Consider the following 22,530-nt stretch of genomic DNA (forward strand, 5'->3'; position numbering starts at 1 on the left):
GACTATCCACCAGGTGTTAATCTGCCATAATTATTCTTCCTCTTGCTTGCCATGTAGCAGAAAAATTCCACTGAGTTCACTGTAAAACTTTATCTTATGTGTGTGCTTCGTAATTGGCTGCACCATTGTAATATTTCTCTATATACTTTATTTTCTATTATTAATTAATCTTCTCTATTCTTACTTTTATTAGTTTATCTATACTGCCTTTTTAATGTTTTATCCTTTAATACTTTAACTTCCTATTCTTTATTACTTTAGTATTTTTCCTGTACCAGGAGAACTCTGGAAATTTATTTAGATTAATCGACTGCGCCACCAGTGCTCTCCTTGTGGTATAAGATATAATAATACTTCCAGTAGAGTTCACTCTGAAATTATCCTAAAGCCCTTCTTAACATTAAAAAGTCGTGGCTAACATTAAATTCCTTTGCTCACAGGTTTGTGTTTATTTTGAAACAGTGCATTGCGTAAAGATCAGACGGCACACTTTGTAAACAAAACGCATATTTATTTACACTAAACTGTAATTATACAAAATCATACAATAGAGAAAGATTCTCTCTTAACTCCACTTTAAGCTTAAAACTTCAGCAATTTAACATTTTGAAAATGCACAGAGTCATGCAACATATTATTTCAACATTCAAAAAAAAAAAACTTTCAGCCCATTACAATTCAAGGAATATCATGCTCTGTTACTTGTAACTATTAATTCTAACTATAACTGCAAACAAACTATTCTTAGACCAGTTATATCAACACTTAAAGAAACTTATCAGCCCTTCTCAGACAGTTTCACATATCATAAGCAAACACAATGAAATTAACTCACATATCTTCTTTAACTCTGTTATGCACTTGTTCCTAGTTCCTCTTTAGGTTCCTTGGCTTCTCATCCATTTCAGGTTTTGGCTACCACTCAGAGATTCTGTCATCACACCTGGAATGACTTACAGGGCCTGGAGCACATTTTTCCCGATGTCTATGAATCAGCCGAAGGGAGTCCAGCAATCGAGGTACTTAGCAAATTGTCCTATTGGCAATGCATGCTGGTCCTGCTTCTCTTCACCCTCTGTAGTTTCATGGAGAATCGACTCCTTCTGAAGTTCTCTTTTCTCTTCCTCCCTTCCTTTTTTTTTTTTCCCTTCTTAGATAGCCTTTATACAATTTTCCCAGGTCTCTGGATGAAGGGTCGAGGCCATGAACATTTCCGTGCAAATGGTCTTGACCTTCATGTTAAAGCTCACTTTTGGTTCTCACCAAATATACACACTTAATCCTATTTTCAAAAAGCGGAACTACTTCACAAGTATACCACCCTTTTGCCACTGACCTTGAAGGTGGTATCAGGCTGACTTTGAGCACGTTAAAATTCACTTACACTATATACAATTTCGACATCAATACTATGCCGACTTCTAAGGCATTGTCCTTGAACCTTACAATTTAGATATTTCTCTGTTTTGTACAATTTTGCATGTTAATTCCTTGGGGTTAAAATACATAGTCTTATTTAAAATATTTACATCGTTAATACAAAGTTAGTTTAGCATGTTTACGAGTTGAGACCTCTGTAAAAGTCGATGCAAGAAAAAGGAAAATTTCTACTACATCGAATTTTACATCACCTTGGCCTGACCAGCCAATCTCCTCTCATACTGCACCTTTTCTTTCTTTACAATGCTCGTCACCTTTCTAGCCTGCACTTTATACTCTTCATGGATCTGATCACCACCACCAACTTTCTTGTACCTCCTCCATAACATTTTCTTTTCCAGCACAGCTTGCTTGATTTCACTGTTCATCCATTTCACTCCTACTCTTTTTACTCGCTTAACCCTTGGTATGCAGTCATACATTGCTTTTGCCAGATACTGCCTTGTGAGTGCCCATGCATTTTCAATATCTTTTCCGCTCAGCTCATCTAACCAATGTACTGATGCTAACTGACTACAGAGCTTCCACCTGCATTATACTTCCACATGTATTCATTTTTTTGGCAGTGACCTTGTTTTGTTTCATCACTTCCCAAACAAGTACTTCATGATCACTCTCACCAACTGGCAGTAGTGTGAACACTTCATTAACAACTTTATCTTGTGAAGTTATCACCAAATCCAGAGCATTAAAGCCTGTAGCTGCTTCATTCACATGCTGCTTAAGATATTTATCTCTCAGATATTTACCCCCCCCTCCTCTTTTCACATCTCTATCCTTCTGGAAAATTATATATCCTTCTAATTCTATTCCTGACATCACATCCTCTTCAAATAACCAAGTTTCACTTATTCCAATTACTTTTGGGCATACTGTCTCAATCAATGCAACAAACTCAGCTCTCTTGTTTCGAATACTTCTTGCATTTGTGTATAAACAATCGCTGTGTGTTTGAGGCCATTCTATCACCACCAGTGTTCTCTATTCTAGCTGCTATACTACACCTCTCTCTCTTCGGCTTGACCACTCCTGTTTTCATGATCCTGACTGTGATTTCCATTCCTACATGCCTCATCCTCATATTGTATTCCTAAATATGTCCAGTGCAAGTTTCTAGGGTTCTCTAACTGAATTGCATAACAGCCATAACAAATTTCAAATGAAAATCAGCGAAAAGACCAAAACTATGAAATAAGCAGGAACATAGAAAACTTCAGCTACATTCTCAATGAAGAAACCTATAGAACAACTAAAATATTTCAGCTATTTAGGCACAGTTTTTAGTGAATTATGTGTTTGGTTTTATCCTTTATCCAAGTGTAGGCAAACAAAGGTTGCGCCTGACAGGCTCTCTGCCATGCCTGCTTCACTTATTCTGTTGTGTACTTCTAAATTTAATTTGTCATCTTCACTGAAAACTTTATGGAAGCTTTTTTCACTTGGCTTTGCTATGAATTATGTATTTGGTTTTATGCTTTATCCAAGTATAAGCAAACAAAGTTTGCGCCTGAAGTACTTTCAGGACTGGGACAACTCGTGGTAAAGGTGGTATAAGTTCTCATCACTTGCCTTAGTATCCCATAATGCAAAGCACAGTATAATGCTATGCATTAAGAAAAGGGTCACTACAGGGAGCCAGCCAAATATATTTATATGGAATAAGAGAGAAATTAGCTAAAACACCAAAGCAGTATACAAGACTGTTCAAACCAGTTTTAAGTTGTAGATCTGAGACTTGAGACTACAGGTATGAGAGTTCTTAGAAAAATTAGGGAAGTGAATGTGTGACATCACTGGCAGAATCATATTAAAAATGAAGATATTAGAAAGGAACTTGACATTTTAGCATAGAACATGGGAGAGAACTAAGGCTGTTTGATCACTTAAATAGAATGGATATGGGGTGCTTAAGGGTCTTAAATAGAATGGAATGAGGTGCTTCTGACCTAATGTCCAATCGTCACCTTCTCGTGGTGCATCCTGTTGGGTATCTACCTGGATACTGAACAAATGAGGATGGGCTGGCAATTTGGGATTTAGCCGACCAAATTGTATTCTTATTGGCTTAAACCAAAATACAAAATGATGGTACAACATGAAAAAATTTCATGGCGGCTGGGGCATCGCCTGGTTAAACAAGGCCCCCATTGTTTTCGCCAGGGAACCAGGGTGAACAGCGAAAAGTCAGCTACTGGAACATATCTGAAAACACATCCCAACTCAACATCACCAGAGTTAAAAATCAGTACTATCAACATAAGAAGCTTGAATGGCAAAGAAATGGAGCTAGCTGAGGAATTAGATAAGTACCAGATCGACATAATAGCAGTGACTGAAACAAAAAAGACAACTGGTAAGATCTTTTTGAGCAATAAATACAAAATGTTATATTCAGGCAATGACAATTAAGGAAAAGAAGGAGTAGCCATAGCATTCAACACTAAATACGAGACTAATCTTCTTGAATGGCAGGCAGCCTCAAGTAGAGTGATGTGGGCAAATATCAGAATGGGGAACTGGACAATATGACTTATTTCTGCCTATGGTCCCACAGAAGGTTCCACTTAGGTAGAAGTGGAGGAATTTTTTGAGTCTTTAGAGAAAGCAACTGACACAATGAAAAAGGAAAAGTTGGTCCTTGTTGGGGATCTAAATAGTAGAGTAGGAAATGATTGTCAGACATACAAAAATATTTTGGGAAAATTTGGAGAAAAGAGCAAAGCTAATAATAATGGCAAATACCTGTTGGATTTCTGCTCAGGACATGGACTGGTTGTTATTAACACCATGTTCCAACATAAAAATGTGCACAAATTCACATAGAGAGAAGAGGCAAGAAATAAGAAAAGTCTCATTGACTATGTTATTGTTAATAGTGATGTTTTCTCCCTGGTGCAGGACACCAGAGTGAACAGAGGATTTGAAATTGGAAGTGATCACTATTTGATCTTGAACAGGATAAAATTGAATTTCATATTGAAAAGAATAACATGTAAGAAAGTTTTAAAGCAAATAAAAGTTGAGCATCTCTCAGATGTGAACTGTAGACTAAAATACACAAAGATTATTGAAGAAAAAATGAAAGAGTTTGAGAACAGGAACTAAACCTTGGAGATTCATTGGCAAGCCTTGAAGAAAACCCTGATTGATTCAGCCACAGAGGCATGTGGTGAGGTTGTCTGCAAGGATAGAAAAATCAGTACTCCATGGTGGACACGGGAAGTTAAAGAGGGGGTGAAGGAATAGAAGAAAGCATATCAAAAGTTCCTGGCAAATAAATCAGCTTGTGCTCTTAGAGAATACAGAGACAAATGTAAAAAAGCTAAATACATTGTAAAATTAGCTAAACAAAAGTCATTGGAGGACTTTGGCAAGAACATAGAAAATGAATATCAAGAAGGTGGCAAAATATTCTGGCAGTTGTTGAAGAAGCTTAGAAATGGAGGAAAGAGTACTGTAAAATGAGTTAGAGATGATAAAGGTGATATGAAAACCGGAGAAAAAGATATCCTTGAAGTATGGAGTTATTACTTCGAAAAATTGCTAAATGAAACAAGCAGTGATAGTACAGTGGTAAAAAACACTCAGTAGGCATACAGTCAGGAATACATATCCATACTTGAAGTAGAAAAAGCCATCAAAGGCTTGATATGTGGAAAAGCAGCAGGAGTAAGATATTCGACCAGAAATGCTGAAATATGGTGAGATAAAAGTCTTAACAGTAGCTGCACTGCATAGTTCCAAAGGTCTGAACAGTGGGATGAATTCCAGATTATTGGAGTAGAGCTCTGATAGTACCCATATACAAAAAGGGAAATAAAACTGAATGAGAATTAAAGAGGTATTTCCTTACTGAGTGTTCCTGGTAAGATTTATGCCAGTATACTTGAGAAATGGTTGAGAAGAATTGTTGAAGAAAAGCTTGGTGAAGAACAAGCTGGATTCAGGCCAAATAGAGGCTGTCAGGATCAGATCTTCACTTTATGACAAATAGTGGAGAAATCATGGGAATATAACAAAGATCTATATTTAAGTTTTGTCGATTTGTAAAAGGCATATGACAAGGTTCCAAGAGAGAAGCTATTCAATACGCTACAGTTATATGGTGTCAATGGGGCATTATATCAAGCAATACTTAGTTTGTATTTGATTTGTAAGTCAGCAGTTAAAATTGAAGGAAATACAGAAAGATGGTTTAATGTTAAATCTGGAGTGAGACAAGAATGTACATTAATTGTCAACTCTTTGCTCTGTTATTGCTGTCCTGATTGGCCAAGTGGTTAGCGTATCCGCTCTGCAGCCAAAAGGCTGCAGGTTCGAATCCCGCTATGGGCATGGATGTTTGTGATTGTATGTGAAAATACCGGTGGTTGTCGGCAGTTGATGGCGTTGGTGTAGATGATGAAGGTAGTTGCGGTTGGTGGAGTGGTGTGGAGACAGAGTTGTGGAGTAGGTGCCCTCCCTCGATGAGTCTTTTGACTCCCTGGAAGTGTCACGTAATAATAATAATAATTATTATTATTATTCATTATCTATATGGATCACATTATGAAGGAAAGTGGTATTAAACATGATATCAAAATTGGAGATTTTAATGTCAACTCTTTGCTTTATGCGGACGATGTTATACTTCTAAACAAATCCACTACAAGTCTGGATTTGTATATCATACCATATCTATAACTGTTGTAATAGATATGGTATGAAGGTCAACAATAAAAAGACAAAGACAATGAAAATAGGCAGAATCATTGAAAATGTCAACTGCATTGTGAATGGAGAACTTGTGGAACAAGTAAAACATTTCAGCTACTTAGGCACGATTTTTAGTGAAGGTGATAAATTTAATATGGAAATAGACAACAGAATCAACAAAGCTGATATGGTAGGAAGTCAATTGAATAAATTCATATGGAATAAGAGAGAAATTAGTCAGAACACTAAATTAGCTGTATAGAAGACAGTGTTCAAACCAGTTTTAACTTATGGATCTGAGAGCTGGGTCAGAAGTAAAACATTTGACCAAAGACTAGAGACCGCAGATATGAGAGTCCTGAGAAAGATTAGAGGCGTGAACAGATGGCATCAATGGCAATATCATATTAAATGATAGTACACCCTTTTGCATCATCAGTTTGCATCATCATCAAATAACTGAACAGTTCCTCTCAGATCCTTTCCTATATCATCAATGAACAAATTAAACAGTAGTGATCCAAGAACAGAACAGAACCCTACAGCATGCCACTAGTTGCAGGCCTTCTTTTGGACTCTACTCCTGAATGAACTACTATCTGATATCTGTCCATCAACCACCCTCCTATCCATCTCACCAACCCTCTGTCCCTCCCCATGTGCGGCAGTTTACTGATTAGAATTCCATGTGGTATCCTTTGGCAGGATACCACATGGAATTCTGCAAAGTCCAGCAGTATCGCTGTAAACTCGTTACCTTTATCAAACTCAGCTGTCATTGTATTATAAAGCGTGAGGCAAGTAACTGAGGCATGACCTACTCTTCACAAAACCATGTTGCCCCTCATACAGCATCCCATTTCCATCTATCCATTTCTTTACTTTCTTTACTTTACTTCATTTCTTTACTTCTCCAATACTTTGACAACAACTCCTGATATGCTGATCAGTTGATAATTTGCTACCTCAGTCTTGGAGCCTCTTCTTTTATGCAATGGAACTATTTTCCCCTTAGGACTAATCCAGAGCTGAGACTTAGATTCAGGGCCGTACTGTGGGTAGGAGGTGTCCTTGTGCAAAACTTTTTCAGCGCCCCCATTGTATGACGAAAAGTGCTTGTTCGGGTGTGTTCTATCTCCCCTTAAAGTTTATATATATATATATATATATATATATATATATATATATAAAAACAAAAATTACTTTTATTTTAATATAAAAAGAAATATTATTACATAACAAAGATAATTTGGAGATATGCTTTTAACTATATAACAATTAGGATAAATGTAGATTTATTTTACATATTTATCCGTCTTGCTTTAGCCACCACTAAATTTTTAATAATATCTTTAATGTCTAATGAATCCATAATATTATTTTCAATTGATATAATTGATAAATCTGTTAGATGCTCTCCAGACATTGTTGACCCCAAATAATTTTTATTAGTTTCAGTTTTGAAAAACTTCTTTCCCCCGATGCTATGGATATTGGTAATGTTAAATAAATACACGTTACAATCATAGTATTTGGAAACGTGTCGGTTAATTTATTTTTGTATATATAATTTAAAACATCCTGAGGAGCCGACACTTTTTTGATAAAACATTGCAAAGTTTTGAAATCCCAAATAAAGTCATACTATTAATATCGCGATTGTCAGAATATTGATTGTCGCTCAGTTTTAAGCGCAAACTTTATCTTTACTTTTCATTAAATCTTCAACGCTCCAATCTTTTAATTTGCTAATGTCTCTTATAACTTTAAAGTCCTTGCTATGTTGTTTTAAGAGTACGAATCTTTCCGTGACTGAAGTTATTGTCTTGTCTAAAATCTCGAAGAAAAAATTTATTTTAAAATTTTGTTTAGGATCATGCGTTGTCTCATCTGATGCTTCGTAACCAAATATTTTTGTTTTTGTTATTTTGCAAATGTTTTGAAAAATAGGATCAATATTAAGATTGTTTGCTACTTATTTTGCAGTTCTAATAATATTTTCAAAATATCGGTTCGGCGAGTACTTAATTCTTGTATAACATAATCAAGATTTTCTGTAATTTTTTCTATATCAAATGTCGGATTCTGCATTATTTTGCTTGCAACATTTACGAGCTTTAAGATTTCCTACCAAACATGAACATAGCAAATAAATTTAAACGAATAAATCTTTGAGATTAAGTTGTTTGCCTGAACTCTAGAATCGATATCTTTGGTTTCATCTTCTGTAATATCAAAAAGAGACTGGTAAATTTCCTTGATATTATTTTTAAGTGGTAACAAAAATAACAGTAATTTACAATTTATTTTAAAAAAATGTTATAAATGTTTTTCGTGCAAACTAGAGGTTCAATTAAAATCAAAATTTATTTTGGCTGGTCAATTTTACCGCCCTTTTTATTTTAAAGTTTCGCCGAATGCTTGCAGTCGAAAAAAAAAATCAATTATGTTATAGTTTCTTACCTTCCAAATTTGCAGAACAATGTCACTGTTTCAGTCACAATCACACATCCTCAAAGGGCAAAGCACAGTGTAAGAATGAATTCACGGTCTGTTTTAAACTAATAATTTCTACTAAACTGGTGATATATTAAGTTAAAAATATTGTTAGATTATTAAGAAATCATAATAATTTGACTGATTTTAAATTTCATTTTTATTGCATTAACTATAATTTGTAATTGCGATATTTATATAGTACAATATAATTCAAGAATAAGAAAATTTATATATATATATTTTTTTATTTGCCGTGGTGAAATGGCGCCCCTCATCTTCAAGTGCCCTTGAGCTGGGCACAATCTGCACAACCGCATGGCGTGGCCCTGCTTAGATTAAACAATGTGGTCAAGGGTACTGACAATTCCCTTGCCACTTCACGTAAAACTCAACCTAGTATTCCATTCAATCCCACAGCTGTATTCACGTTAAGGTTCTGCAATATGCTATGCACCTCCATTTCATTTACCTCAGTTCCCATATAAGCCTTTGGCTCTCATTCCTGCAAAGTGTTCACTTAGTAATTCTACTATTTCGACTGATGCAGTTACCTCCCTACCATCGGCATTTCTTAAAATCATTCTGTCATGTACATTCTCTCTTTTACTTGCAGCATGTCAAAAGAGCTGTTTGGGATTCTCTTTAGCCTGCATTGTTAACTTCCTTTCATAATCTGCTTTTGTCTTTCTTACCACACTTCTGACCTGTGCCTCGTACTGTTCATGTGCCTGCAGGTTACCTTTCTCCTTAAATTCCCTCCACAACTGTTTCTTTTTTGTAGCTCTTAGTTGATGATGATGATGATATTCATCTATCTAACTCCCACTTGATTTACATTCCTGACTCTTGGTATTGCAGTCTGCCATTACCTCCCTCAAATACTCCTTTACAACTTCCCATGCACTATCAACATCCAGCAGCCCTTGCAGTTTTACATGCCATGGCACCGATCCAAGCAATTTCCTAAGCTTGTCATACTTACCAGCCCTGTAATTCCACATATACCCCATCTTAACTTAAAATTCCACACATTTAGCCATCTCAAAATACCAATTGGTGGCAACGTGGTCATATTTGTTATAGACAAATTCTCAGATGCAGTTACTAGAATGAGCACTCTCGAACCCTTAGTATATTCCATTACATTCTGTCTCAGGTAATTATCCCTTGTAACTGCATAAAATCCATTTCCTTACTCCCATGTGTCCTCTCCTACTTCCAATCTATGTTCTCATAGTTGAACCCCCCCCCCCATAATAATTACCTATCCTCCAGTCATTGAGTCTGTTCGCTGATGCATACTATCGCCATCATCTTTTCCATCCCCTGGTCTATAGCAGCATCCAACTGTATATTTTGTTCTGCTGGCCCCAATCTCACACCAGATAGCCTCAAATGTGCTATTTTCACTGGCCTGCAGTTGAACTACTCTCTTTGGTTGCAGTTCTTCAGCTGTCATCAGTAACACTCCTCCCCCCATTCTTTTTCTCTGTCCTTCACATTCTACCCTGCTAATGAATTAGCATCATCTAAATCTATGTACTTTGTAGATTATATAACCATGTAAACACATAAAAATGTGATATAAATTATAAGAAAACATTCACAAAATTAGAATATTTTTAATGCGGTTCTAATAAAAAAAATTTTCGATTGGTTTTGAGGAGAGCATAGAAATAGTATATATTTCAGTAGCTGTGGGACTGATTTGTGTGAGGAATTGTTGGTGCATGGATTTCAGTTAATCATTTGCTAAGCATGGGTTAAACGAGTGGCATATCGGAAGTTCAGAAGTTTCATACAATGTCTCTACACAAAGAAGGCCAATCTCAACAGTTTATTGAGATTGGTCTTCTTTGTGTTCTCATGCAGGCATGAGTAGAGTATTGAGACAGTATTCTAATAACTAGAGTTTTCAAAATAATTGCTGCAATAGCAGTCGAAAGGTAATAACTACATCAAGAGATGAGAGGAGATTGAAGAATATCGTGAAGAAAAATCGCTTCCAAAGTTTAAGTTATTTTCACAGGAGATGGAAAGAACTAAGACTATGTTCTTTGACATTGAGAAGACTTCACAAATTGGGTTTTAAATCACATGTGCCTTAGACAAAGCTGCTTATGACTTCCAAGCAAAAGGCAACTAGAGTGCAATGGTGTAAGCAGTGACGTATGGAGTCAAGAGGACTAGAAAAAGGTACTTTTTAGCAGTGAAAGTGTGTTTTGTGTGTCCCATGATCATCAAGGGTTATGTGTTTGGCATCTTAAGAAACATTTGATAAAGAATGCATGAAACGTTTGGTGAAATTTTCAACCTCTGTCATGGTATAGGCTTTTATGACTGCAGAAAGTTCAGGTAGACTGTGTACAAAAGAGTTAATTGCAAAGTGTACCAAGAAATTCTTGAGCACTTTATGTTACTGGCATTAGAAGATTTATGTGATAGTGATTTCCTTTTTCAACAAGATTCAGCTTCTTGTCACACTTCCAAGACCATCTAGTAGTGATCTTGGAAGTGTGACAAGAAGCTGAAAGCTCAAAGAAAGGCAAATCAATGTAATTCCTTAGCTGGCCAAACTCACCAGATTTAAACCCCATTGAGAATTTATGGAGAGTTATGAAGAAATGTCATCAAGAAGTTGCCCCAAGGGGCAAAAATGAACTTGTTCTTAGTCTCAGGCCATATGAGCATGTTTTGATAAAAAAAAAGACTGTGAACTGCTAGTAATTGTTGTTTCTCTTTGACTAATTTTTGTGCATTTATTTTCGCATTATTCTAATATTTTTAACCATATTAAAAAATTATTCTAATTTTGTGAATGTTTTTGAATAACTTTTCTTATAATTTATATTACATTTTTATGTGTTTATGTGGTTATATAATCTACAAAGTGTATAGATTTAGATGATTCTAATTCATATTTGGTAATAATTATTTTCTATGCAATAAATTAGAATTGCAAATCAATCAACACATTTTCTTTTATTATTCTAATTTTTTTGGTTTGGAGATGTAGAGTAGGGCTATCCAACCTTAGGTAATCCGAGGGCTGCATTAGAAAAAAAATTTATCCGAGGGCCACAGCAACAAAACCTCGAAAGCTGAACAAACGAACAACACTAATTGCGTGCTCATGTTCCCCATGAGCGAACGGAGCATGTGCGTTGGAACAAAACAGTGTAAGAACGCTTCTTTGACACATCTAATATTTGAAAAACACGTGCGTATATAGTGATGTAAAAACACCAAATAAAATTATCAACATCGAGATTGATTAGTGATAGAATTAAAATATCTAAGACTCATTCGATTCAAACTGTTATTTTATTTTTTCGCTTGTGAAAATCAAAACCCACAGGTGGGCCCCACAAAATTGCACCACGGATCGCTTGTGGCCTGCAGGCAGTGCTTTGGATAGCCCTGGTGTAGATGATTACATCAGTTACTACATTATAAGGCAGTAATTCTTCTGGGACAATTACCTGAGTTCCTTACCTTACTCAAATCCTCAGATAAGTTTAGATTTCTGCAGATATGGGTGCAACAGAGAATTCATTTTAAAAATGAATTTCCCTTATATATTCAGTACCACCTCCAGAAATCGAGTTTAAAAGGATATCATTAAAAAGAAAAAAAAATCTTGCATTTCAAATATCACTTTTAAATTTTTTTTGTCTGTCATAAATTTTAGTTTTATTTCTGACTATAACTAACCATCTTAACATTCCACTTTTTTTTTTTATTTGTCCCATTTCATTCTAGATTTCGAACAAACTCTTTGTTCTTAATAACTCATGAATGCACAAAGACAGCATTCACTTGTTTGCATAAATCCAACCAAAGTTTCTTATAACAATCGAGTTAAACATTTTAATCACTAATGATTTCCTCTGCCATTCACAAATGGCACTAATCTATAAAAAGAGGCAAAGTCTATATTTATTGTACAAAACATAATGTAAGCCTTCCTAGCTCAGTAAGTATAGAGGAAGCCCTTTGGTTGGAAAGACCTGGATTCGATTCCCGTCCGTCAGTGATGTGAGGAACCTTTATATGGTCTCTTTCGACTAAAGGTGAGTTAGCCGGTTTCATACGGAAGTAGGGTTTTTTTCACCCAGAAACTCGGGTTTTTCGTCCCTCGGAATAGGCAAACCAGCCCTGTGATCACACATGGATTTAGTCATGAATACATCCCAGCTATATGCTGGTCCCAAGCCCAAATAAAACTGGGGGGTTAGGGAAAGCAATAGTGAACTACCCTGTAAAAATCTCACCAGGGAATACCTACAAAGTCACCTACGGTTGGAAAACGACAAAAGGAAAATCAGAAAACACAATGTAAAACAGTGAACCATCTAGCAATCAGGTCATGGAACTTTTCAATATGACTTTGTATAATTATAGAATAATGGTTAAGAATACCCCTCCCCCATTCCCAAATTAGTTGCATATATTGTCATTTTGCTAATTTTTTTTCTTACTTGCATTTCTTAATCTAAATAAAGATCTTTATTTAGATTAAGAAATAGATTAGATAATGTAAATATTTCAAAATAAGGTTGTTTTTTTATTGAGTAAAATTAATATTATCAAACTGCATGAGATTGAAACAGAGAGAGAGAGAGAAGTGACAAACTAGTGCAATTATTTTTGTATTCTTATGTTAGGTTGACTTAAAAAATCTGAAAATATATTATATGGATGAAAATGATGGATATGCTTTTGCAAATTCTGTGCATCCGGAAATAAAACAAGCCATGAAAAAAGTATGTCTGAAGTTGGTTTCTTTGTTTTATTTGTTTAGTATTTAATGTACTGTTAAATGACTAATTAAAATGTATCAGAATTTTGTTTATTGAAAGATAAATATCCAAGTTGTAGTATGATTTAAGATTATTCCTGAGACAGCCTCAGGAATCATCTCAAATGAAATGACATTAAATTAAATGTTAATTCAATAGCAGTAATTTCATACTATGAGAGCTCTACTCTAATCATTGGTTATTTGACATTTTGACCAGACCTATAGGCAAGAGGGTAAAAAAAAAAAAAAAATCTGTTGACATGTTTTTTGAATAGCTAAAGGTTATAGTCTCTAGGGAAGACAAAGAGGAAGGCTGTTACAAAAAGCAGATGTAAGAGGAGAAAGAGTTGTTTGTTTCATAAGTTTGGAGCTGGACTGCAAATAGGTATTAGCCAGCAGTTGCTCTTGTTCTTATAGTTTTGGAAAAAAGTGGAAGAATAGTAGTGACCAGTTCAACAGAAGAGGCATACATCAGAAACTGAATCTGTGGGAGAGGGATTGGAGTGGATTTATGAGAGAGAGAGAGAGAGAGAGAGAGGTCATCATTTCACCAGAATTGCCCTCTTCTGAATAGAGAATTGGGATACACCATATGTGAGCAGTATTCCATGCTTGGATGGATTTAGCCTTTATATTCTTTCTTTTAAGGTTATACAGTGGTCAGCATTCATATTGAGGAATTTATGGAGACATAACACACATGTTAGAATAATTACTTTACTTAACATTAAGCAAGTAACAATCAACATTTCGACCTCTGTATTGAGGTCATCATCAGGAAAACATACACATGTACAATATACAAACTACATGCTGCTGCTGCATTATACAAAAGTAAAATGAATCTAAATGTTTGTTAATCGTTTATCCTAGCCTGACCTCTGTTGAGAAAGAAAAAAAAAATAGCATTTATATGGTGTTAGCAGTTATATTAATAATCATCCTTATTTTTGGAATGGGCTGAATAGAAGCTTGTTTCCATACAGTAGAGTAGATTCCAATTAAATAGGAAAGATTGAAGAAGCTAAAGAATATGGGTGTTAGTTCTGGAACACGTTTTTAGCACAAAGGAAGGATACTGTCAGGACCAGATGTTTTGTTTATGTCCAAATTATTCAGGATTCTTCTGATATCTTTCCAGAGGAGGACTAGGATAGCATGAAGTTGAAAAAACTTTTTCCTGATCATCAGTGCAGAAATTGGAAGAGAAGAGTGATGTCAATAGGTCACAGTGAATGATGCTACTATTGAGGAAAGTTTTTTCTCTCAGAAACTCGGATTTTTCATCCTGCATACAAATAAATCAATCTTGAGAGCACATGCAATTTACAGACACCACTACTGTTTACAAAAAAATAGTAGTGGTGGGGACAGTAGATGGCATTGGTGTATGTAATGATGATAGTGGCAGTTCACTGTAGTTGGTGGATTAAGTCGTGGAGTAGAGTAGATGCCCTCCCCTTGATAAGTCTTTGGACTCCTTGGAGATGTCATGTAATAATAATAATAAATAGTACCATCTGGATGTCGGACTTGTGGAAACACAAAAGTTATGCACAGCAGCCTTAGCAAGAGACCAGAAGACTTTGCTGCCATTTGAACAGGAGACAAGTTTATAGCATTTGGTCCTTCAAAAATCTGATTTTGAATCTGTTGATGAATTTTTTTTTTTTTTTTTTTTTTTTTTTTTTTTTTTTTTTTTTTTCCCTCAGTCTGTATTGGTATATACCTGTTGGTGAACCAAGGCTTGGGTAGTGGTCAGAAATTTTAGGTAAAATGAGGGATGAAAGCATTCATTCCAGTGAGGATTATTCCAGACATTAAGAACATTCTTTCTCACTTTTGCCATTCTGCTTCCTTCAATACTCTTTCCTCTATTTCTAACCTCAGAGAAATTTTTATTTTACCTTAATTATATTCTGTATTATTCCTAAAGTCTTCCTGTGACTATTTCAATACTTTTACACCTGATATAGCTTTCTTACATTTTTCTCTGTATTCTCAAGAGCACTTGCTAATGTACTTGGAGAAACTTTTGATATTTTTCATTTCTTTTTTTCTGGAAAAGAAAAAAAATGTTTTATTCTTTTCCAAAACCATTTTAACTTCTCAATTCGATCATGGATTTCTTATTTTTCCTCTTGTTACACACAATTTCATCACATGCTTATCTGATTGAATTACATGATTATCTACTTCAGATTTTCATTCTGTCTCAAAGGTATGGTTCTTGTTTTCAAACTCTTTCACTCTTTTTGTTACACAAGCTTCTGTGGAGATAGGACATACTAGAAATATTTTATCTAGTATTGAACCACAAACAAAGATGCCAAATTGAACTATTTTTTATTTTGACTAATTTCATGAAAGGCTTTGTTGGTCTTCATCAGAAATAACACAAACTAAAAAACTGGAAAGCAAGTAAAAATCAGTTAACATCTCTAGTAAAAATATTTGAACTCATTTAAACAATAGAAGCACATGCATTGGCTGTTACATTTGCTGCTAGTTTGTGGGTTGCTGTACACTACTGGTAGATATAAGTGTGTTGTGAGAATGAAGACCAGACTTGATGCTTCATCATTTCAGCTGATTCTTTGAATGCTCTTGAGTAAAAATGGTAATTTATGTGGATCATTTTAGTTTATTGCCATTCTAATTGATGTTTTGTTTGTATTGTATGCGCTTCCAACCCTTGATTTGTACGTTCTTTCATTTTCAACATCCTTGAAGTGTTCCAGTTGGTGTATCTTTCCAGATCTATCTGACTGTCCTATGCAGTGTGGATCACAGTTGCAACTGATCTTCTATCATGTGTTTTAAGTGACAGATGTGAAAGTTTTTAGGAGGTTTAAGGTGATTAGATATTTTGTTGATTGGATAGAAGGTGACCTTCAAATTTTGCTGGCAAAACAGATTTCTTTGGATTAGCCAGAATATTAAATTAGCTGTATACAAGATAACTAATAATTAAGTAATTGACAGCATACACTAGAAATATAACTTAAATAAACTTTAATATACACTTTCCAATATTTCGGCAAACGTCACGTTGCATCTTCTTGGGAACTTAATACAAAGACAAGTGCACACAAGTACTACATAACAGCAAATGAGAACCGAAGCTAGGAAGCTACCGTTTTCCTAAAGTCCTGATGGTGCCCCCTGGTGGGCTATATTGGTAGTTCTTGGACTTTGGGCTGAAGTTCTTCTGATAAATGTTTCCCAAATTTGGGGCAGTCTCATGCATCCAAATTTGTTGAGGTTTGGCATGTTCCTAAGGGCTGAGGCTGATTCCATGAATAGTCTTTCATATTTGAACTTGCTGCGGTGTATTACTGTGGCTTTCTTCCATCTTATTCTGTAGCGAGTATCCAGAGCATGGTCTGCAAGCCCAGAGTGGCTGTACTGGTGAAATCGGATGTAATCCTTGTGTTCTGAGATTCTGATATTTGCTGTCCTGCCTGTTTGGCCAAAGCAGGACAACTTACAGCTGCAAGGGACCTGGTATACACCAGGTAGGTCTAGGGGAAGTGGTTGGTCTTTAGTGGAGCGGATAAGGGATGCCAATTTTCTATATGGTCTGTAACAAGTGGTCAGGTCATGTTTTTTTAAGATTTTGTTGATTTTTTTCCAAGGTGCCTCGGATGTAGGGAATGGTGATGGATTTAGAGTAATATTTTTTGTGAAAGGGGGGGGGAAGGTGGGTTGTGGATAACTGGTTTAAGTAATTTTTGGATTCTTTTTTTTGGGGGGGGGGTAGCCATTGGCTGAGAAAGTGTCATGGATGTGATTCAGTTCAGTGGTTAGGGCTTGATCATTTGAACAGATTATTTTTGCCCTGTTGAATAATGTCTTAATAACTCCATATTGTTGTGAGGGGGGGGGGGTGATGGGATTGTTGGTGAATGTATCTGCCTGTATGGGTGGGTTTTCTATAAACTGAGAAAACCAAGGTTCCATCAGGTTGGCAGGTGTCTAGGAAGGGGAGGTTATTGTTTTTCTCTTTTTCCAGGGTGAACTTGATTCTAGGGTGTTGGTTGTTTAAGTGTGTTAGGAAAGAGAGGAGTGAATCTGGGCCATGTGGCCAAATAGCGAACACATCAAACTCAGCCCCACAAAAACCTACCATATAGCGAAGCCATATGGTAGGTTTTTGTGGAGCTGAGTTTAAGGCTTTCTCTTCAAAAGTCTCTATAAAAAAGTTGGCTAAGGGTGGTGCAAGTGGTGAACCCATGGCTGTCCCCTCTATCTGTTTGTAGAATTTTTCCTGCCAAACGAAATAGCCTGAGTTCATTGTAAACTGAAATAGGGCTGAGATATCGGGAGGAAATTTAGCTTGGATTAGCTCTAAGTTTCTTTGAGGGGGACAATCATGAATAAGGAGGAGATGTCAAAACTGACCATTATGTCATTGTGTTGGAGTGTAAGGTTTTCTGTACTGGCTTTGAAGTGGGCTGAGTTTTTTATGTGTGATGGTGTGTTGCCAGTATAGTGTGAGAGCACTTTGGCTAAATGCTTGGCTAGTTTGTAAGTGGGGGAATCAATGCCATCTGCTATGGGATGTAATGGCACATTTTCTTTATGTATTTTTGGGAGCCCATGTATGCAGGGGGGGGGGGTCTAGAGTTATATGGTTTTAGTCTGTTGGTAATCTCCACAGGCCAAGAAGTGACCTTCTTAAGGAGCCTATGGAGTTTTCTAATTTGAGAGTTGGTGGTGGGATTGTATTCAATAGGGAGATAAGTGGCTCGATCTAATAGTAAAGCCTTAAGCTTACCTGTGTAGTCATTAAGATTGAGTAAGAATCCACGGAGATTCCTTCGCACACAAGTCCCGCCATTACGGCAAACTGAAGCTGAAGTTATCCAGACAACTTAACCGTCTGGCATTCCTAAAATGCTGCCGGGATAATGAAGTCATCCCTAACTGTGTAAAATTTAAACACCGCTTCGTTTCACAGAAAGCTTGCTGTATCTACAACCGGGCCATCAGGCATTTACTTCGGGAGCAAATTACACGCTACACGCGGTTCCCCTAGCTGACATAAACAGAGATATTTTAGTGCTAGAAAATTAGCTTTCAAATACGCTTAATCACGAGCTTTGGTCAGTCCTACATGACGTCTCGTGTACGGCGGCTAATAAAGAATTCAAACGAATTACGGAGCCGACATATCATCAAGTTTGATAAGTTAATGAAGAACTCGCTGTCCTAACCTAAACTACAAACCAACACTGTAGTTAACCTTTCTTCAGTTATCTTGAAGCCTGAAGCACTCAACGCTCTATCACGTGGTCACAACTTCGGCATTGCTCCTAAGAAATTACCGGACGAGGAATTAATGATCCAAATTGAATGCGGGGATTCGCCACCTTCCACAACCACATCGCTCGCCAACAATATTAGATTGGATATAGCCTGTGTTCTCACAAAAGCCAAACCTCCAAAAACCAACATATCCATTAGTGAATACAAGTCACTACAAGAATTGAAGAAAAACAAAGAAATAGTGATCACCAAAGCGGATAAGGGGAACGTCACTGTCGGTACTCAATCTTAATGACCTACACAGGTAAGCTTAAGGCTTTACTATTAGATCGAGCCTCTTACCTCCCTATTGAATACAATCCCACCAACTCTCAAATTAGAAAACTCCATAGGCTCCTTAAGAAGGTCACTTCTTGGCCTGTGGAGATTACCAACAGACTAAAACCATATAACTCTAGACCCCCCCCCCCCCCGCATATATGGACTCCCAAATATACATAAAGAAAATGTGCCATTATGTCCCATAGTGGATGGCATTGATTCCCCCCACTTACAAACTAGCCAAGCATTTAGCCAAAGCGCTCTCATGCTATACTGGCAACACACCATCACACATAAAAAACTCAGCCCACTTCAAAGCCAGTATAGAAAACTTTACACTCCAACACAATGACATAATGGTCAGTTTTGACGTCTCCTCCTTATTCACGAATGTCCCCCTCAAAGAAACCTTAGAGCTAATCCAAGCTAAATTTCCTCCCGATATCTCAGCCCTATTTCAGTTTACAATGAACTTAGGCTATTTCGTTTGGCAGGAAAAATTCTACAAACAGATAAGAGGGGACAGCCATGGGTTCACCACTTGCCCCACCCTTGGCCAACTTTTTTATGGAGACTTTTGAAGAGAAAGCCTTAAGCTCAGCCCCACAAAAACCTACCATATGGCTTCGCTATATAGTAGGTTTTTGTGGGGCTGAGTTTGATGTGTTCACTATTTGGCCACATGGCCCCAGATTCACTCCTCTCTTTCCTAACACACTTAAACAACCAACACCCTAGAATCAAGTTCACCCTGGAAAAAGAGAAAAACAATAACCTCCCCTTCCTAGACACCCGCCAACCTGATGGAACCTTGGTTTTCTCAGTTTATAGAAAACCCACCCATACAGGCAGATACATTCACCAACAATCCCATCACCCCCCCCCTCACAACAATATGGAGTTATTAAGACACTATTCAACAGGGCAAAAATAATCTGTTCAAATGATCAAGCACCTTACCACTGAACTAAATCACATCCGTGACACTTTCTCAGCCCAATGGCTATCCCCCCCCCAAAAAAAAAGAATCCAAAAATTACTTAAACTAGTTATCCACAACCCACCTTCCCCCCCCCCCCCTTTCACAAAAAATATTACTCTAAATCCATCACCATTCCCTACATCCAAGGCACCTTGGAAAAAAATCAACAAAATCTTAAAAAAACATGACCTGACCACTTGTTACAGACCATATAGAAAATTGGCATCCCTTATCCGCTCCACTAAAGACCAACCACTTCCCCTAGACCTACCTGGTGTATACCAGGTCCCTTGCAGCTGTAAATTGTCCTACTTTGGCCAAACAGGCAGGACAGCAAATATCAGAATCTCAGAACACAAGGATTACATCCGATTTCACTAGTACAGCCACTCTGGGCTTGCAAACCACGCTTTGGATACTCGCCACAGAATAAGATGGAAGAAAGCCACAGTAATACACTGCAGCAAGTTCAAATATGAAAGACTATTCATGGAATCAGCCTCAGCCCTTAGGAACATGCCAAAACCTCAACAATTTGGATGCATGAGACTGTCCCAAATTTGGGAAACATTTATCAGAAGAACTTCAGCTCAAAGGCCAAGAACTACCAATATAGCCCACCAGGGGGCACCATCAGGACTTTAGGAAAACAGTAGCTTCCTAGCTTCGGTTCTCATTTGCTGTTATGTAGTACTTGCGTGCACTTGTCTTTGTATTAAGTTCCCAAGAAGATGCAACGTGACGTTTGCCGAAATATCGGAAAGTATATATTAAAGTTTATTTAATTTATATTTCTAGTGTATGCTGTCAATTCCTTAATTATTAGTTATCATGTTTAACCAGTGTATAAGCCTCTCTACAAGAAAAGCTGTATACGAGGCTGTGTTGAAACAAATTTTAACTTATGGATCAGAGACTGAGGTAGAAATAAAAACAGTTGATTACATATAGATAACACAGATATAATAAAAATTAGGGTAGTGCACAGATAGAATCATTGGCAGCATCGTATTATAAATTAAGATATTTCGGTTGAACATGATGTTAGCATTCAGGAATGTGTGAGCAGAGCTAATCTCAGATGGTATGGTCATTTAAACAGACTGGCAGAGGAAAGGTTAGCAAAACAGGTGTTTAAATGCCAGGATAGCAGAAAAATACCCAGTGGAAGATCAAGATCTAGGTGGATTATTTCAGTTAAGAGTTGAAGACTGGAATATAAGTTCTGACAGTGTTGAAGGTTCATGTCATGAATCTATGAAGATGAGTTGACTAAGTGCAAATGAGTTCTTTACCATGATACTGCTTGTTCAGTTGGTTTATCACGTGGGTTCTGCATGTATGTATTTACATAAATAAAAATTGAACACTTAACCATGCTACCAGCCAAGACGTCAAGGTTATCATGGATGTGAAGTGCATATTAAAATTGTGATATCATTGATATTACATTGAAATATATGATGGATACGAAGCGTATGAGGATGCGTATTTGATCCATAATGGCCGGTAAGGTAGTTAATAGGATAAAAATAATAATAAATAACCTTTGTGACCGAGAAAACAATTGCTGCTTTAAATAATTATAATTTTATTTTGCAGGGTTTTGGATCATTTAATACCACTTATGGATGCCAAACTCAGAAATTATTTCTTGAGCAAATGAGAATTGCTTCAGAAATTTATACGTGCAAACTCAATTCAGGAGATTCACCATCCTTTGATCTAATCCTCACAGGCGGAAAAGAAATGTCACTCCTGAAGGAACTACTGAAATATATTGTTGGGTATTCTGAGCATACGTTTTTTGCATTATTGGTTGCTACTATCTCAAATCATTCAAAATCATTAAATGCTAAAAAGCGTGCTAAATTAATTGAATCTTATAACTGTTTTAAGATAAAATTCAGTGAATTACTTGGCAATGATGGCATTTTTCTTTTACCTACCTATCCCACACCTGCCATCTATCACCATCAAAGTCTCTACAAACTTTACAATTGTTCATACCCATTTCTCTTTAGTTTATTAGGTTCACCAGTGACTCAGTGTCCATTAGGTCTAACTAGTGATGGTTTGCCTATTGGTATACAAGTAGTTGGTAATTTAAATAATGATCATCTGACGTTAGCTGTGGGGAGTAGAATTAGAAAAAAATATTTGGAGGATGGGTTAGCCCAGGTGTAACAACTGATACTAAAAAACAAATATAAACATATTTTTTATCAGTTAAAGGTGATACACATCAAACTTGAATTTTCCTTGATTATATAGGTTGCTCTGTTTATCAAGTGTTTGCATGACAATCTGTTCAGTTTTGTTTTTCTGACAGAAGTTTCATGTAAAAATCCCTTCTCCATAGTGTTCAAAATATTTTCATAGATATTTTCATTGTATTGATTTTATTTCAAATTGATGTGAAAGTGTATCTTATAATTCCTTTTAAGAAGTTGTCAGTGAATTTGATGTACTGTCTTGTCAGTTAGGAGAATTAGATTTACTGAAATATCTGTTCATG

General features: G+C 36.4%; 1 protein-coding gene across 1 annotated transcript in view; it reads left to right on the forward strand.

The window, feature by feature from the left end:
* LOC150095961 (fatty-acid amide hydrolase 2-like) overlaps positions 1–22,225 on the forward strand; it is a 115,139-nt gene extending 92,914 nt beyond the window's left edge. Inside the window, 3 exon segments of the mRNA XM_090409575.1 lie at positions 13,302–13,400; positions 21,615–22,169; positions 22,172–22,225. Coding sequence (XP_090265701.1) covers positions 13,302–13,400; positions 21,615–22,169; positions 22,172–22,225 — 708 coding nt within the window.
* The last annotated feature ends 305 nt before the right edge of the window (positions 22,226–22,530 follow it).

This window comes from Typopeltis vanoorti, chromosome 19, assembly GCF_054136105.1.
Source record: "Typopeltis vanoorti isolate ZY-2024b chromosome 19, IOZ_Tvanoo_1.0, whole genome shotgun sequence".
Classification (NCBI taxonomy): domain Eukaryota; kingdom Metazoa; phylum Arthropoda; class Arachnida; order Uropygi; family Thelyphonidae; genus Typopeltis; species Typopeltis vanoorti.